General features: G+C 40.6%; 2 protein-coding genes and 1 non-coding gene across 9 annotated transcripts in view; 2 read left to right on the forward strand and 1 right to left on the reverse strand.

The window, feature by feature from the left end:
* GPLD1 (glycosylphosphatidylinositol specific phospholipase D1) overlaps positions 1–153 on the forward strand; it is a 59,870-nt gene extending 59,717 nt beyond the window's left edge. For all 4 annotated transcript variants that reach the window (XM_086370032.1, XM_086370029.1, XM_086370030.1 and 1 more), the window contains one exon: positions 49–153. In XM_086370032.1, coding sequence (XP_086226158.1) covers positions 49–135 — 87 coding nt within the window. In that variant the 3' untranslated portion in view covers positions 136–153. The remainder of the gene's footprint in view (positions 1–48) is intronic.
* A 2,500-nt stretch (positions 154–2,653) lies between these two features.
* The window catches only part of MRS2 (magnesium transporter MRS2), a 38,625-nt gene continuing 22,350 nt past the window's right edge, over positions 2,654–18,928 (reverse strand). Inside the window, exons 8-11 of one of the 4 annotated variants that reach the window (XM_086370036.1) lie at positions 15,305–15,457; positions 14,934–15,051; positions 5,545–5,658; positions 2,654–5,020 (exon numbers count right to left, since the gene is read on the reverse strand). In XM_086370036.1, coding sequence (XP_086226162.1) covers positions 4,910–5,020; positions 5,545–5,658; positions 14,934–15,051; positions 15,305–15,457 — 496 coding nt within the window. In that variant the 3' untranslated portion in view covers positions 2,654–4,909. The remainder of the gene's footprint in view (positions 5,021–5,544; positions 5,659–14,933; positions 15,052–15,304; positions 15,458–18,928) is intronic. The other 3 variants (XM_086370037.1, XR_015152330.1, XM_086370038.1) reach the window with 3 other exon arrangements.
* Positions 11,288–11,398, forward strand: LOC147347608 (U6 spliceosomal RNA). The gene has a single exon (XR_015153305.1). It is a non-coding gene; the product is annotated as a U6 spliceosomal RNA (small nuclear RNA).

Raw genomic sequence — 18,928 nt, forward strand, 5'->3', positions numbered from 1 at the left:
AGGAACATGACACAGGTTGGAATGAATCCTGTTTTGTGTCTCCTACAGAATCAAGTCATCATTGCTGCTGGAAGGAGTTCTCTGGGAGCCCGACTCTCTGGGGTGCTTCATATCTATAGGCTCGGCCAAGATTAAAGGTTTCACTCCATTTTCCTCTCTCATGCTGAGTCATCTTCCGGGTGAGCGTTCTGGGGGACAAAGTGGTGTATCCAGGGGAGCCCTGGTAGCCCTACGACAGGTGGGGGCTCCTGGGGTGGAGACACACACAGTCTGGCTGCCAACAGGCCACAGAAGTGGTGACAGCACCCGAAGCACGTGGAACAGTGGATGCTCTGGTTAGCCATGTCCCTTTGCAAAACGTGTTTCCTGTGCACCTGAACTTAATTCCTAACTGGCTTCCTGTGCTCAGACCTGCTGCAAAACCCGTTTCCTCTTCCACTTGAGCACCTGTGTCTTTCTGATGCCTATAGCACAATTCTTGCTAAAAATGTCCTCTTAAAACTGGTGACCCATTCCAATCAAAGTGAAACAGAAAGCACAATAAACAGGAAAAAAGCATGAGGAGAGAACGAGGAGACAATATGGGGGGTGAGGCATAACCTCACAACTCCAAAATCACGTTGTGAATGATGTGGTCCTTTCTTAGGAGGACTATTGTATTTTCAGTGTTTCATACAGTGAAGGGCAAATATAAAGAGTAAAACATCACCTGACTGTGCCCTCAGATGCTTTTGGAGAAATGATTGTTCCAACAGCCGATGCACCTAGTGATCTGCGTATCTGAAGTCATCTCAGGAAGCCTCAGGCAGCGCGAGGCTGCCACAGGCCTCACCAACAGAACCAGAACAGGAAGGAGAGAGACCTGTCTTGAGCTGAAGGTGACTGTGTGGGACCAAAAGGAGTGAGGCAGGCTTGGCCTCCCTACTTCCGGGGCTGGTCTCAGTGGGCAGGTCTCATCTGCCAGGCCTGGACGGTGGCACGTTTAGGGGGAAGGAACGGACCACAGGATTTCAGCTTCACTAAAAATCTGCGGGCACTGTTATCCGTAAACTGTAACTAGTTGATTCTCTATCAGGGTAGAACCTCTTTTCTTCTGACACTAATGAAATGATTCTAAAACCAGGAAAAAATTAAAATGACCAGAGCCCTTCTCTTAGCTTCTCTTGGGGCAGTAAAGAGACTGGTCAAAGGACACAGGGTTTCAGCTGAAGAGTTAAGTTGAATTCGAAATCAAAGGAAAAACCAGTAGAATTACAACTGTGAGGATATAGTGAATGTGTATATAGGAGAACAGCATAACCAGGCTCACACCTAGATGGGACCTCTGGCTCACTCCCAGGACCATCTCATCTTTCTGAAAGAGGTATACTAGCCGCATGGTTCCCTATGGCTCAGCACAAAGCACAGAAACACCACTTGCTTTTCGGTTAACAACTATTGGCTGCTCAACCTGTTTGAAGAATTGTTTTTATTAAAGTTTATTTTTAGGGGACCAGAAACGCCTTACTCATATTCCGTTATTCTGAGTGAAGACCAAGCTGATGATGCTGCATTTCAGTAAAGGCATGCTCTCGTACTGCGTCTCTTCATTTAGAAGGATGCGTACCTTCATTGGGCTGCTAAACAAAGTGTTACGCTTTACTAAATGATCGGGCCAGTGTTTAAACATGACTGTTCTTTACCTGAGGAGTTATATTTTTCTTAATGCCTAAACATAACAGCAACCAGCAAGAGGAGACGGTTAAAATTTACTAAGTTAGAAGCAGATCTTCATATAGGATATTTAACCATGCTAACCTGTATTAAGAAATTATATAAATTGTATCCTACTGCATATATGGAAAATATGTAAAAACCTGGCATACAGAAAAAAAAATCTAATATCCAACAGACTAATGTATTATCTTAACAGGTGGATTAAGTTTCCATTCTACACTAAATTAATTCTAAGCACTGGTCTGACTTCAGGTCAGTTGCTCAGTCGGGTCCAACTCAGTGTGACCCCATGGACTGTGCCACGCCAGGCCTCCCTGTCCATCACCAACTCCTGGAGTTTACTCAAACTCATGTCCATTGAGTCAGTGATGCCATCCAACCATCTCATCCTCTGTTGTCCCCTTCTCCTCCTGCCCTCAATCTCTCCCAGCATCAGGGTCTTTTCAAATGAGTCAGCTCTTTGCATCAGGTGGCCAAAGTATTGGAGTTTCAGCATCAGTCCTTCCAATGAACACCCAGGATTGATCTCCTTTAGGATGGACTGGTTGGATCTCCTTGCAGTCCAAGGGACTCTCAAGAGTCTTCTCCAACACCACAGTTCAAAAGCATCAATTGACGCTTTTGAATTGATTCTGACATACTTAATACTTTATAGGGTTTAAATCTCTCAGGAACACAAATCTGAACTTATACAACAATTTAATTCAAAATTACCTTTATGATATCAGAACACATTTACATATTTGCAATTTTTGTCTATTACCTGTATATGCAAAGACTGTCTTGTCTTACAGGCTTCAAGACTGGAATTGATTTATGCCTTTGTATCACAGAGCTAGAGAGATTTGAAGTGAGTTTGGGAATAAATTCAGGTCTCTGAATTCCCTATTCCATGCTCCAACTACATAACTATTACCAAAGTAATGACAGTAAATCCTGAATTTAAAGTGAGTTTAATATTTAATATTAATTTTCCAAAACATAAAGCTGTGTACAAATCTTGGAATAACTCACCAAAATATACGGCTTTTTAATGATTATATACTGGTTATCAGTCTATCAAGAGTAAAGCAAGTATTAATAGTATCTTAAAATGACACTTATTTTTGCTACACTTTCTTAGAGGTCTTACAATGACATGTTAAGAATATCATTCCCTGTACATGTTAAAGAGGATACGATTGCCTGCTTACTCATAACTGAATATTTCGTATTCTTTCACCTTATTTACAAATAATTTATATACTCTATTTAAATTCAATATTTAAAACCGAACTTTTTTCTTTTTGGCACAGGCTGTTTTATTATTTGATAGATAGCAGGCTGCTTCTTACATTAAAGAGCTATCACCAAAGCAGAGGCAGCAGACATCTAGAAATTAACTTGATTGAACCATGTTCAAGAACTTTATAAACCATTAGTACCTTCCCTACATCAGACTTATGAGGTAGTTGCCCTTACTTCCCCTTTTACTGATGAGACACTGACTCAAAATTATTTTAGCTAAGCCCTCAAATGATGATACTTAGCTAAGTAACATCAGAAAGAAAAGACCAAAATTCTATCCTGCACCTGACCTTAAACCAAATCACATTTTGCTTCTTGGACTTCCAAGTTTTCATCACAGTTAAGTAATATTTATTAATATTACCTATTTTACAGTGATAACCTGAAGATCAAAAACAGCATAGTACTCTGAGGTATACCAAAGAAGAGTGCCCTGTGAAATATAAACATTGTCAAAGATACTTTATCTTAAAAATCAAACAGATCCATGATGGCATTTACATTCCACAGCCACACCATAAAGCACGCGCCAAGACAAGCCCAGAGGGTTTCATGCTGTTCTAATGTCCTTTCTTAACCACACATGGAAATGGGAAACTTCATTTGTCTCTTTCAGATTAGCAACTGGAAAAAGCATTTTAATTCATTTTTACCCACCTGGCAAATGGACTCTATTGACTAATTTTGTAGTGTAAGAGCTGCTTTAGACTCTAGAATTGTCTATGTATGTTGCTTTTGGAGACAAATGTAACTGTAATATTCTACTGTGTAACTTTTTAACCTCCAGAAAATATAAAAAACATAGAAGATATCAGGTAGCATAGGTGCTTGAGACCTAAAAATATTAGCCATTTGTTTTAAACTCAACTCTGTGAAAACAAAAAGGTAACACAATTTAAAAATTTATCTACCCTCTTGTTTTAGGAAGCCTATCAGTCAGCCTCTTGGGTGTAGCCAAACAGCTGAAAAATGTGTAGCCTAGTTAATCCTGCTACACATTTTCCGTTTTTGGTGTTACATGTCTGTCCTAAAAACCAAGGAATGATCAAAACAGCTATAAAACAGTAACAGAATGGAAATACTTTCAACTATTTCCAAAGGCTTGCAAAGAAAAATAGTTTCATAGGTTGAGGAAGTAAAATTCTGAATAATTGCAATCTATACAAAGCTGATATTAATGTCTCATTTCCTTTTTGTATTCCTTATATAAAAATAGGGGCAAGGACTTCCTTGGCAGTTAAGAGGTTGAAATACCACACTTCCACTGCAGGGGGCATGGAAACTATGTTCCCATGGGAACTAGTTCCCCCTGGTCAGGGAACTAAGAGCCTGCATGCAGCCAAAGAATAGAAGAAGGAAAAAAAAAAAAAAAAAGGTGGGGGTGGGGCACAAATATAAGAAAATACAATTATGTCAAAGACTGATTTAAAGTTTGTTCTAAGGTTAATATATATTATGCTGGCTTTTTAGTCACCTGAGAGTCAGGAAATTCACAAGAACATGATTCCTTACAGTAAGAACTGTGGTTACCTAATCTCACAACTACGGGTTTGGCAAGTTTCCAGGCTTCATTTGGCATGAGGCTGCAGTTTTGTTAACATGTATAAATTAAATAAAATCAATACCACAATCTAATCCTGGATTAAGTTAATCTCTCCATGTCTTACATCTATAAAAACAGCCTTTTAAGTTTGTAGGAAATAGAATTCTGGCCTTTTACAAAGCAAGCACGACAATACAGTTAAGTTCTAGTACTATGGCTGCCATAATATTTTTATCATCAGACATTATAATTTAAGTGTCAGTGGTTTTCTTTCAAGTCTCTGACTCCATAAAATAATAAAAAGATACTAGAATTTCCCTGTAACTACCATAAAAAAATAGTTCAGTTTCCATCAGGTTATTCCTAACGATTTGTTAGGATACCCCTGCTTGATCCAAGTCCATCCGGCCTGAAGCTGTGTTTCATTTCCAGCCTTCTGTCGGCCTGCAGTGTCTTCTTAGGTAAAGAGGCCATCTAAATAAAAGCAGAAAAAATTCATAATTTTAGTTGTGTGGGTTTAAAAGAAAAACCACCAATAAAAACAATACATTAACCACTAAATGAGGGAAGGACTGCCAGCCATGTATCAATGTCTTGAGTACTTGCTCCAGGGGTATAAACTACAAGTAGAAGGCTATGAAAAAGAGAGAAACTGTATCTTTTCCTAACACGATAAATACTGTCTACATTTCAATTTTGATCATGACAAACCTGCACCGGAATTACTAACACCTGTCTAAATGTACAGTGCCTGTCACAGCGTTCCACCATAAACTTCTAACTTACTCCGCCACTGCTTTCCACATAACATCTAATTCTCCTTTTAACTACATGAAGCAGGAGGCACTGACTTAAGTGGGAAAGCTGGGCAAGGCTTAAAGACATTAAAAAACCTGCTCAGTGTCTCAAAGCCTGTGACAACTTAAACCCAGGCCACAGGACTTCGTGCTGGGGACTGCAGCCCGTCTGCGTACTGCGCTGAGTCTGACCCTTCATACCAGAGGAGGCAGGGGAGCTTCCAGCTGTCGTCCGAGGAATGACAGCAAGCGCCTCCAGATGAGGCCGCTTCCCATAAACATAATTCCTGTGATCAGCCAGAACACTCTATGGTCCTAGAAGAGAACACAGTCAATTTCAACCACAAAGGCTAGGTTCCTTCGTGATAAAACTTCCCGAACTTGTCACTGCCTGAGTTTAAAAGGAATTTTCAAACTTTGTGCTGTTCTTTCCTATAGGAACTAAGAACAAGTGCCCTAACAGCACTCAGACCAAGAGTCAGAACATAAACTGGAAGGAAAACATGATTTAAGAGTTATTTTATGATCATCAATGAACCAATGTAACTGCTTTTACTCTGTTTCCTTCCAGTCTTTGTTTACATTCACAGATTTTAATATATAGGACATACAACTTGAAATTTCTGCTTATGGCCACCCTTGCTAAACTGTGAGGTATCCTGGCCTTACAGCCACCTCAAGAGTATTTTAAATTTTCAAGGAAAACACAAGTGTCATCTGTGCAACACGGTGACAACTGCTACTCTTAAACTGTTTTTCATAAAAGAAACTCTTAGGTAACACGACAGAAACTCTAATATAATAAAAGGAACTTTTGGCCTGGGATGCTGTAAAACAACTGTTGTTGCTATTCAGTCACGTCCAACTCTCTAGCAACCCCATGGACTGTAGCCTACCAGGCTCCTCTGTCCATAGAATTTCCCAGGCAAGAATACTGGAGTGGGTTGCCATTTCCTTCTCCAGGGGATCTTCCAACCCACGGATCAAACCTGCGTCTCTGACATTGGCAGGCGGATTTTTTTTACCACTGAGCCACCAGGGAAGCCCCAAACACTAAAAGCATCATGAACCAAGAAAGTTTGGAAACCTCAAAGTTATAGTAAACATTCTCCCTGTCATTTTCTTTCTTTGTGGCCATGCAACATGGCTTGTAGGATCTTAGTTTCTGCCAGGGAATTCCCATGTCATTTTCAAAATTGTATTTTTTGCAGTGCAGGGCTTTCAAGTTCATGTGTGAATATACAGAATCACAGAATTTAATCTCTCACATGTTAGGAGCCTAAGCTATAGAAATGCCATTATTTATTATCAACAATGGCTTGGTCTCCAATGATTGGGAGCCCAATTTCCTCCAAGATAGCCATTGCATAAATGACCAATAACCACTGATGGAAATTCAAGCCATATATGATGCAGAAATCTGCTTCCTTTTAACATGAAGTTAGATGTTAGACATCATTTACCAAGAAGACAAGTGCTAATGTCAGTTAACTGCCTGGATGAATACATTTCCAGTTATTCTAAAAAAGACCCTAATTTATTAAGTAAAAATTATGTTTAAATAAGATTTAGCATACCCAGATTACTGTTCTTTCCTGTAGACTGGTTCTGTAATGCTCTATAAATGAAGCCTGGGATTGCTAAAATATGATGAACTTGAGAGCTAAGCAAGTTAAAAATTCCATGTGTCATTAAAATATACACAGAGCAGAGTGTGAGACCTCTAGGAAATTAAGGGAGGGGAATGTGTCTGAAAGTTGGATTTTCAATGCCCGCCCCCCGCTTTGGGTATTCCCTATAGTATTACAGCATGCATAAGTACCTGTGTTTTGAGCTCTTCATCTCCACCGTCTAGCCTATCTACTCCTTAGAAATAAGACACCTACAGCATCCTGGTATGCCAAAGGCTACTAAAAAAGCCCTAAACTGATGGGGACATGTCAAAAGTACTTAGAAGATGGTATGAAAGGAACAATTTGAATATCAAGATAAATAATGAGGGCAGTGTGACAGATTGTAACTCACTGATTAAATAAGATCCCATGAGTCCATACTGACACAAATGAATAAATAATTGGGAGAGAAGGAAGGCTCTATCTGACAAAGAACAAAAGTAGGAAGAATTAGCAATGACCATTGATAATCATCCCTGTAGTATCTGATTCAGGCATGAAGCATTTTTTGGATCAACAGCAGATACTAAAACTAGAGGGTGCAAATTATTAAAGAAATGCACATCAAAACTACAATTAGATGCCATCCTGCACTGGTCAGAATGGCCACATTAAAAAATGTACAATTAACAAATGCTGGAAAAGGTGTGAGAAAGGGAACCCTCCTACACCGCTGGAGGAGTGTAAGTTGGTGCAGCCTCTATGGAAATCAGGAGGGCAGTTCCTTAAAAACCTAAAAGCAGAACTGCCATATGATCCAGAAATCCCACTCCGTGGCATATATCCAGAGAAAATCATAATTCAAAAAGACACATGCACCCCAGTGTTCACTGCAGCACTACTCATGATAGCCCCAAGACACGAGAACAAGCCAAGTATCCACGGACCCATGACTGGATACAGATGTGGCGCCTACATACAGTGGAGTACTACTCAGCCACAAAAAGAATGAAATAACACCACTTGCAGCAACACGGATGGACCCAGAGATTATCACACTAAGTCAGAAAGAAAAAGACATATGATGTCACTGATATGTGGAATCTAACACGTGTACACCCATGGTGGATTCATGTTGATGTATGGCAAAACCAATGCAATACTGTAAAGTAATTAACCTCTAATTAAAATAAATAAATTTAAATAAAAAAATAATAAATAAAATATGACACAAATGCACCTGTCTACAAAACAGACATACAGAACAGGCTTGTGCTCGCCAGGGGCTTGGGGGAGACTGGAGTGGAGTTTGGGGTTAGCAGATGTAAACTATTATATACAGAATGGATAACAAGGTTCTACTGTACAGCACAGAAAACTGCATTCAATATCCCATTACAAACCACAATGGAAAAGAACATTAAAAAATGTATTATATGTATAACTGAATCGCTTTGCTGTACAGCAGAAATTAACACAATCAACTATATTTAATTAAAAAAAAAAAAAACTAGAGGGTGCAAATTTGATGAATGGCAGGGTTCTTAGAATATACTTAATTCCACAGAGAAAGTAACTTCATAGGACAGAAAATCAGCAGACACCACCTTAACCAAATGATCAGAGTTAGTATCACCAGTAATGAGACAAACTGACACCAAGGTCTCCTGATGGGATTCAATGTGAAGAACACTGACAAAAACGTGTCACAACCAGACTCTAGTAACGAAGAGTAATCAAGAGCCAAACAACTGACCTACATTCTTTGTGAGCATCAAGGCCATGAAAGACAGTCAGAAAAACTGGCCTAGGTTAAAGGAACCTAAGGAGACACAATGACTATTAATACACGCAACACACCATTTAAGATTTTCTATGAGGTAAACGGCTCTACTGTGCTAAGTGGTGAAACCTGACCAGGGTCCACAGATCAGAAAAACAGTGTTGTTTCAATGCTGTTTTCTGATTTTCACAAGTGAGCTGTGGTTATGTAAGAGAATGTCAGTGTTTTCAGAAAATATATACTGAAATATCTAGACATCAGGAGTTTCATATGTGTTGTTTATTCTCAAATGATTTAGGAAAAAGTATATATATACTGACAGAATGATAAATATGATAAAATGTTGCTGTTTCAAGAATCTGGGTAAAGGCTGTATGGGAATTCTTTTACTATTCTTGAAATAGTTTGATATTATCTTAAACAAGAAACTATCAGAAAGGAATTTCTAAAAATTCTTTTAAAAAATTAACAACAACAACAACAGGCATTTAGAAAAAAACATTAGAACGCGTATAAGATGGAGTTAGCCTGCAGAAAGAGTGCATGTACATAAACAGAATGACTTGGGAGAAGGACAGGAACTTGTACAGAGTTACACACTCACGAGCTGGGAAACTGGCAAAGGTCTTCGGAAGGACCTTCTGAGGATGTCCAGGGCTGGTTTATGTTGCACAAGATAGTTTGGTAACTACTGGACTTTTTACTAGATTTGGGCTTAAAAGCCTCTAAGAGATTCCTATCATACCTCGTATAAGCCTGAACCCTTACCAAGCTCCAAATCAACATGCTCTCCCTCTTCTGTCCTTCTGACCTCTCACTACCACTTTCCTCCACTTGACACCCCTCCTCTGACCACTCTGGCCTTCCTGCTGCTCCTTCAACAAGCTCAGTGCACCCTTGCCTCAGTCTTCACATGTGTGGTTCCCTCTGCTTAGACCACCCTTTCTCCCAGGTCCTTCCATGTTCTCTTTTCATTCAGGCTCTGCTCTAGGGTCACCTTCACAGAAAGACCTTCCTCAACCACGCCATCTCTACAATGCCCCTTGTCTCTCCTCCTGCTAACAGTCTCTCTCCCTCTACCTAGCTTTAATTTTCTTTATGCAGTCACTTAGTCATGTTTGACTCTCTGCAACCGCATGGACTGTAGCACTCCAGGCCTCCCTGTCCATCACCAACTTCTGGAGCTTGCTCAAACTCATGTCCATTGAGTCGGTGATGCCATCCAACCATCTCGTCCTCTGTTGTCCCCTTCTTCTCCTGCCTTCACTCTTTTCCAGCATCAGGGTCTTTTCCAAAGAGTCAGTTCTTTGCATCAGATGGCCAAAGTATTGGCCAAAGCATCAGTCCTTCCAATGAATATTCAGGACTGATTTCCTTTAGAAAATTTTCTTTATGGTACTTATCGCCTAACCTACCATGAATCTGTTTCTTCTCTCTCCCCCACTGAAACAGACACCATAAGGGCAGGGATTCACTGCTACACCCCCACAGCTAAAAGCAGTGTTTAGTGTGTAATAGGCACCAAACACCGTATCTGTAAGATGAATGAATCAATGTACTGCATTTACTTTCCTTTCACATCTTATAAGGAGGTGACAAACACTGCTGCAGGGAGCTTATGACCTTTCTCAGGTGTGTGTGAGTGAAAGTTGTTCAGTAGTGTCCATGGAATTCTCCAGGCCAGAATACTGAAGTTGGTAGCCGTTCCCTTCTCCAGGGGATCTTCCCAACCCAGGTCTCCTGCACTGCAGGCAGATTCTTTACCACTTGAGCCACCTATGATCTTTTGCAGACAAGCAATTCCAAGTCTGAGGATCATGGCAAAGGGAAGTGTAGGATTATTTTGGCATAAATAACTAGAAGAGTAATTTTACTCAGGTGGGTTGGGGGTGTGGTCAGTGAAGAGTCTCCTTGGAAATAACACAACAGTTGAAACCTGGGAGACAAATAGACATTAACTAGGCAAAAAAAATGGGGGGTCCCTGGTGGCTCAGTGGTACAGAATCCTCCTGCCAACGTGGAAGATGCAAGTTCAATCCCTGGGTCAGGAAGATCCCCTGGAGAAGGAAATGGCAATCCACACCAGTATTCTTGTCTGGGAAATTCCATGGACAGAGGAGCCTGGTGGGCTACAATCCATAGGGTTGCAAATGACTTAGCAACTACAGACCAGACCAGGCAAAAAAAGGTGGGACGTAAGAAGAGATGTGTGGAAGCAGTGTAAGAATACTGATGAATCAACGGACAGTGAGGACAAGATGGCTGCAGACAAGATGGCGATGTGGGCACAGCAGGCCAGGAAAAGCCTTACCGGCCAGGGAGTTTGGATTTCTATCTTAAGGAGAATCAACACCACCCCCCTACACCCAAATAGTTTTACACAGAAGAGTGACCATTAGAACTGCTTCTTTTAAAGACCACTTTTTAAAAGGGACCACTTTAAAACAGACATAGAGCACACACCTGTTAATCAGGACACAAAATTTAGCACCAGAGTGTGCCTGCTGAACGCAAATGCAAATTCATTTCTAAAGAAATCTCACAGTAGGTGCTCACTTTAGCACCACATATACTAAAAGTGGAACAATACAGAGAAGATTAGCATGGCCCCTGTACAAGGATGACATACATGCAACTTCGTGAAGCATTCCATATTTTTCTAAAACAGAAATGTAGACCAACGGAACAAGAGAGAAAGCCCAGAAATAAACCCATGCCCCTATGGGTACCTTATTTTTGACAAAGGAGGCAAGAATATACAATGGGGCAAAGATAGCCTCTTTAATAAATGGTGTTGGGAAAACTTGACAGCTACATGGAAAAGAATGAAATTAGAACACTTCCTAACACCATACACAAAGATAAACTCAAAATGGAGTAAAGACCTAAATGTAAGACCAGAAACTATAAAACTCTTAGAGGAAAACATAGGCAGAACACTCTATGACATAAATCAAAGCAAGATCCTCTATGACCCACCTTCTAGAGTAACGGAAATAAAAACAAAAACAAGTGGGACCTGATAAAACTTTAAAGCTTTGGCACAGCAAAGGAAGCTATAAGCAAGGTGAAAAGACAACCCTCAGAATGGGAGAAAATAACAGCAAATGAAACAACTGACAAAGGATTAATTTCCAAAACATACAAGCAGCTCATACAACTCAATATCAGAAAAACAAACAACCCAATCAAAAAGTGGGAAAAAGACCTAAACAGACATTTCTCCAGATGACATACAGATGGCTAACAAACACATGAAAAGATGCTCAACATCGCTCATTGTTAGAGAAATGCAAATCAAAACTACAATGAGATCACGTCACACCAGTCAAAATGGCCATCATCAAAAAGTCTACAAACAACAAATGCTGGAGAGGGTGTGGAGAAAAGGGAACGCTCTTGCACTATTGGGGGGAATGTAAATTGATACAGCCCCTATGGAAGACGGTATGGAGATTCCTTAAAAATCTAGGAATAAAACCACCATATGACCCAGCAATCCCACTCCTAGGCATATATCCTGAGGAAACCAAAATTGAACAAGACACATGTACCTCAATGTTCACTGCAGCACTATTTACAATAGCTAGAACGTGAAAGCAACCTAGATGTCCACTGACAGATAAATGGATAAAGAAGTTGTGGTACATATACACAATGGAATATTACTCAGCCATAAAAAGGAATGCATTTGAGTCAGGTCTGATGAGGTGGATGAACCTAGAACCTATTATACGGAGTGAATTAAGTCAGAAATATAAATACCGTATTCTAAAGCATATGTATGGAATCCAGAAAAATGTTACTGAAGAATTTATTTACAGGGCAACAACAGAGAAACAGACATAAAGAATAGACTGATGGACATGGGGAGGGGGAGGAGAGGATGAGATGTATGGAGAGAGTAACATGGAAACTTATATTACCATATGCAAAATAGATAGCCAATGGGAATTAGCTGTAAGTCTCAGGAAACTCAAACAGGGGCTCTGTATCGAACTAGAGGGGTGGGATGGGGAGGGAGGTTCAAAAGGGAGGGAATATATGTATACTCATGGCTGATTCATGTGGAGGTTTGACAGAAAACAACAACATTCTGTAAAGCAATTAACCTTCAATTAAAAAAAGAAAAAAAAAAAGAAAAAAATCTCACAGTAGGATATCTTCTGAAAGTACAGGCTACAAAGACATGAAAACTCTGCCAGTCAGTGTTAAATATGGAGCAAAGTGAAGGATGCAAATCTTGGAGTCTAAATCCTAGTTTTGTTGTTTCCTAGCTCTGTGCTCTTGGGCAAATTATATTTTCTGAGCCTCAGTTTTTCTACCTATTAAAAAAAGCAGGGAAGGAGAAGGAAATGGCAACCCACTCCAGTATTCTTGCTTGGGAAATCCTATGGACAGAGGAGTCTGGTGGTCTACAGTCCATGGGGTTGCAAAGAGTCAGACATGACTGAGCGACTGAGCACACACACAATGGAAACAAACCATGGCCAGGCAAAGGAGTTCAGGCCACTTGATGAAAGACCTTGGGAGCAGGAGGTCTCCACGTTGGTTCGTTCTCCCAGCTGTGGGGCTTCCCGCTGACTCCTCCACTGGTGTCTAAAGACTGAGTCCCTCCCAGCAGCAGAGGGAAGACCCTGGGGTGGGGGGTGGGCAGAACAGGGAGTAGAGCTCTGTGTCCAGGCTGAGGGTGCTCAGGGTTCCCTTTGGGGCTGCAGCCACTAGACACAATTGGGCAATAGGGCTGGAAGGAGAACCTTGAGGGGCTAAACGATCCTGGAAACCTCAGATTCTCTGTCTGTGTGTGGCCACCCAGCAGGGCTCTGCTTGGCTGGTCGATGAAATTTATGCTAGTGATGGAAACTCAGTGCCTTTGTGTTTCTAGTATAAAAGTTAATGAATAAATCAAGTTCTTTTCATTTTCCATTTAAATTGCTGGCTCTGACCAGTAAAGACTGTCCTTGTTGCCAAATGGCATCATTCAGGAACCCTCCCCGCCCCCGCATTGAGCCCACGAGCTGTGACTCACTGATGCACAATGAATTTCCCATTAGTTCCTTTTGAAAAGGGAAAATGGGTTTGATATGTTTGTCTGTTTTTCCAAATATGTCTTAGGACCTTAAACATGTACATACTAATTTATAGGAACAGGATAATGTCAAAAATGATTATCTGCGATCTTCATTTATCCTACTTAGTGTGAATGTTTATGAGTTTCTCTGCAGAAATGTTATATGTGGTTATGAGATGCTGTGCGGGGAGTGTTAGTAATATCAGGCACAGGTGCTGCAGTAATATACAAAACTCTAAATTGAGAAATTCTGAATTCTGCGCTCATCTGCCCCAATGGTGTCAGATAAGGGATAATGGATCCTGTTTCTCAAGGCAAATATATATGTAATACATATATTTAGGGCTAAATTGAGAATTACTGATAGAGGGTATAAATTCATAGTCACATAGTGTTTTTGACAAATAAAAATTATAAATATTCAGGGAAAAAAAGCAGGGAAAATACATTCATTTTCAGACTTTTGATGACTGAATCAAAGCATGCAACTGCATGGCACATTGCCTGACATATAAGTTAAAAAAAAAATCCCTCATTAACACTGCCTCACAGTATAATACTATTGTCAAATCTCTCCCATGTGTAGTTATCTGTTATAAGAAACATAAGGTAGTCCTAAACTGCCCTATGTGACAGTTTCCTGAATCCCAGCACAGGCTCTGGTTTGTTCAAACCTAGGCCATTCTACATTACAGGGTCTAACAATACTGTTCGAATTTCAAATGATTTACAGTACATATTTTATCCCAATAAGCAACTATAGAGGTTAGAACTTTCTTTTTAAAATCCATTAAAGTAGTCCAGGGGTTAAGAATCCACTGTGCAATGCAGGGTACGTGGGTTCAATCCCTGGTCCAGGAACTAAGATCCCACATGACTTGGAGCAACTAAGCCTGTGTGTCTCAGTTACTGAGCTGATGCGCTCTGGAGCCTCCAAGTCAGATCTACAGAGTCCATGCACTACAATAGAAGATCCAGCATGCAAAAATGAAGATTTCGAGTGCCACAGCTAAAAACTGACCGAGTAAAGTAAATAATGAAAACAAAACAAAATCCATGAAAAAGAAATGATCTTCAAAACATTAAAAACCATCCCTAGATTATTGAAATAATACATTCTCACCTCCTCAAGGGAAGATTCCAAATTCATTCCGAAAGCAACTCCCATTAGCCCAAAGAGTGAAAGGGAGAAGGTTCCCATGGTCAACTGTAGGTTCAACCTCATCATCACATTACGGTGGCTGGGGAGGAGAACAACTGCTTAGATCAGAAGGGCCCACCAACCGAGCACCACAAATTCACTATTAAAGATCACAGGGGCTAAACGTACACCTTAAAAAGACACTCCCGTGTAGTAGTTATAAATGATAATGATGGGATAAATGGGATAATTCTTTCCAAAATGGAAAAACAAAGCCAGCCTTAAACACTTTATACTGTGCAATAACTACTTTATTAAAAAAACATGGATAGTTTTCTATGACACCCTCTTACCTGTCCAGATTGATGAATATGATACTCTGTGAATCATCGATCAGTGCCCTGAGTTCCCGAGCTGCGTTGGAAAGATCCTCAGCTAATCGGTAGTAGTTTTCCAACAGCAACTCCATCTCCTCTGCGTGGTCAATCCCAGCGCTGCTCTTTTCACTTTAATTAAAAGAGTTCACATGACTAACATGCCCTCGATACATGTGTTAAACATTTAGTACCACAAAGCTTCCTGAATCAGTATACAATATTCAGTTATCCTCGGCTCCTTGTGGCTCCTGGGTGGAAGATTGGCCCCAGGGTGGCCAGCGGCAGCAGAGAGGCCAGGGAGCCCTCTGCTCCTGGGCGCCCTCCAATATCGATCTTGCCCAGGTCCCCAGGCGGTATGCTGACCAACACCCAGCAGCCAGTAAAGGTTTACACACTCAAGAGGACCAGCAATGGGACAACCAGGGCGCCAGGCTACGTGAACAGATGGAGGGCATGTTCTTGCTAGTCAGGACCTAACAAAACATAGTCCACTGGAGAAGGGAACGGCACACCACTTTAGTATTCATGCAGTGAGAATCCTAAGAACAGTATAAAAAGGCAAAAAGATATGACATTGAAAGATGAGCCCCCCCAGGGCAGAAGGTGTCTAATATGCCACTGGGGAAGAGCAGAGACTTAGCTCCAGAAAGAATGAAGAGGCTGAGACAAAGCGGAAATGATGCCCAGTTGTGTCTGGTGGTGTAAATAATGTCTGATGCTATAAAGAACAATATTGCACAGGAACCTGGAATGTTAGGTTCATGAATCATGGTAAATCGGATACGGCCAAACGGGGGATGGCAAAAATGAACAACAACATTTTAGCAATCAGTGAACTAAAATGGACGGGAAAGGGTAAACTTAATTCAGATGGTCCTAGATTACAAAATGAAGCTGGGCAAAGGCTAACAGTTTTGCCAAGAGAATGAACTGGTCATAGCAAACACCCTCCTCCAACAACACAAGAGATGACTCAACCCATGGACATCACCAGATGGTCAATACTGAAATCAGAATGATTTATTCTTTGCAGCCAAAGATGAAGAAACTATACAGTCAGCAAAAACAAGACCTGGAATTGAGTACGGCTCAGATAATCAGCTAAGGCTCAAACTAAGTAGGGAAAACCACTATGCCATTCAGGTATGACCTAAATCAAATCCCTTACGATTATACAGTGGAAGTGACGAATAGATTCAAGGGATTAGATCTGGTAGACAGAGTACCTGAAAAACTATGGACAAAGAAAGGTTCGTGAATCTATACAGGACCTAGTGACCAAAACCATCCCCAAGAAAAATGCAAGAAGGTGTAGTGGTTTCTGAGAAGGCCTTACAAATAGCTGAGAAAAGAAAAGAAGCAAAAGAAAAAGGAGAAACGGAAAGATATACCCAACTGAATGCAGAGTTCTAAAGAGTATCAAGGAGAGACAGAAAGCCTTCTTAAGTGAACAATGCAAAGAAATAGAGGAAAACAAAAGAATGGGAAAGACTACGAGATTTCTTCAAGAAAATTAGAGATAGAACATTTCATGCAAAGATGGGCACAATAAAGCACAGAAATGGAAAGGACCCAACAGAAGCAGCATTGATTAAGAAGAGATAGCAACAAAACACAGAAGAACTATATAAAAAAGATCTTACAACCCAGATAACCATGATGGTGTGTGGTCACTCACCTGAGCCAGACATGCTGGAGTGTGAAGTCAAGTAGGCCTTAGGAAGCATTACTACAAAGCTACTGGAGGTGATGGAATTCCAAGTGAACTCTCTCAAATCCTAAAAGATGATGCTGTTAAAGTGCTGCACTCAATATGCCAGCAAATCTGGAAAACTCAGTAGTGGCCACAGAACTGGAAAAGGTCAGTTTTCATTTCAATGCCAAAGAATGTTCAAATTACAATACAACTGCACTCATTTCACATGCTAGCATGATTATGTTCAAAATCCTCCAAGCTACCCTTCAACAGTATGTGAACCAAGAACTTTCATATAGATTTAGAAAAGGTAAAGAACCAGAGATCAAATTGCCAACATCCGTTGGATCACAGAAAAAGTAAGAGAATTCCAGAAAAACATCTACTTCTGCTTCACTGACTACGCTAAAGCCTTTGACTGTGTGAATCACAACAAACTGTGGGAAATTCTTAAAGAGAATGGGAATGTCAGATCACCTTACCTGCCTCCTGAGAAATCTGTATGCAGCTCAAGAAGCAACAGTTAGAAATAGACATGGAACAACAGACTGGTTCCAAATTGTGAAAGGAGAACATCAAGGCTGTATTACGGTCATCTGCTTATTTAACTTTTAGGCAGAGTACATCATGTGAAATGCAGGGCTGGAAGAATCATAAGCAAGAATCAAGATTGCTGGGAGAAATACCAACAACCACAGATATGCAGATGATAGCACTTTAAAGGTAGAAAGTGAAGAGGAACTAAAGAGTCTCTCGATGAAAGTGAAACAGGAGAGTGAAAAAGTTGGTTTACAACTCAATGTTCAAAAAACAAAGATCACGGCATTCGGTCTCATCACTTCATAACAAACAGATGAGAAAATGGAAACAGTGACAGATTTTCTTTTCTTGGGCTCCACAATCACTGTGGATGGTGACTGCAGTCTGAAATTAAAAGACGTTTGCTCCTTGGAGGAAAAGCTATGACAAACCTAGACAGTGTATTAAAAAGTAGAAACATCACTTTACTGACAAAACTCTGAACAGTCAAAGCTATAGTTTCTCCAGTAGTCATGTGTGGATGTGAGAGTTGGACCATAAAGAAGGCGGAGTGCTAAAGAATTGACACTTTTGAAATGTGGTCTTGGAGAAGACTCTTGAGAGTCCCTTGGACTGCAAGGAGATCAAACCAATTGTAAATGAAATCAACCCTGAATATTCATTGGAAGGACTGATACTGAAGCTGAAGCTCCAATCCTCTGGCCACCTGATGCGAAGACCTGATTCACTGGAAAAGACCCTGATGCTGGGAAAGATTGAGGGCAAAAGGAGAAGGGGTGACAGAGAATGGGATGGTTGGATGGCATCACCAACTGGATGGACATGGGTTTGAGTGAACTCAGGCAGATAGTGAAGGACAGGGAAGCCTGGCATGCTGCAGTTCATGGGGTGACAACAGAGTCAGACACAACTTGGTGAGTGAACAACAACAGTAATTCAGGTATCACACACAAAAAAGTAGCCTCTGCCTTTTCTATTATTATGATTGAGGCCAGTCTGAGTGGCTTTGCTAACTGATCCTAAACATGGCACAGATAAGTTAAGGACACGAGTTTATCCCTACACAGGCTTTACTGTATTCCACATCCCTGAACCCAGGGACACTCATGCAAATACACACACTACCATTTACAGGAAAATCCAGACATGTGAATGCTGACAAATTAGTGCAAAGTCCAGATCACTATCAGGTAAAACACAACCAAAAAGTAAAAACAAACATAATGAGCATGTCCTTTCCAAGGTAAATGTAAAGTATCACTTCCATAGAGGAAGAAAACTGGTTCTGAAAAATGTAAATACAGTCAAAACAGCTCAAGACAGCAGAGGAGCGGTATGTGGCTCTCACGTTCTCCCACAAATAC

This window comes from Bos grunniens, chromosome 23 (assembly GCF_055505025.1).
Source record: "Bos grunniens cultivar Pamir isolate PY7600 chromosome 23, Bosgru_T2T1.0, whole genome shotgun sequence".
Classification (NCBI taxonomy): Eukaryota; Metazoa; Chordata; class Mammalia; order Artiodactyla; family Bovidae; genus Bos; species Bos grunniens.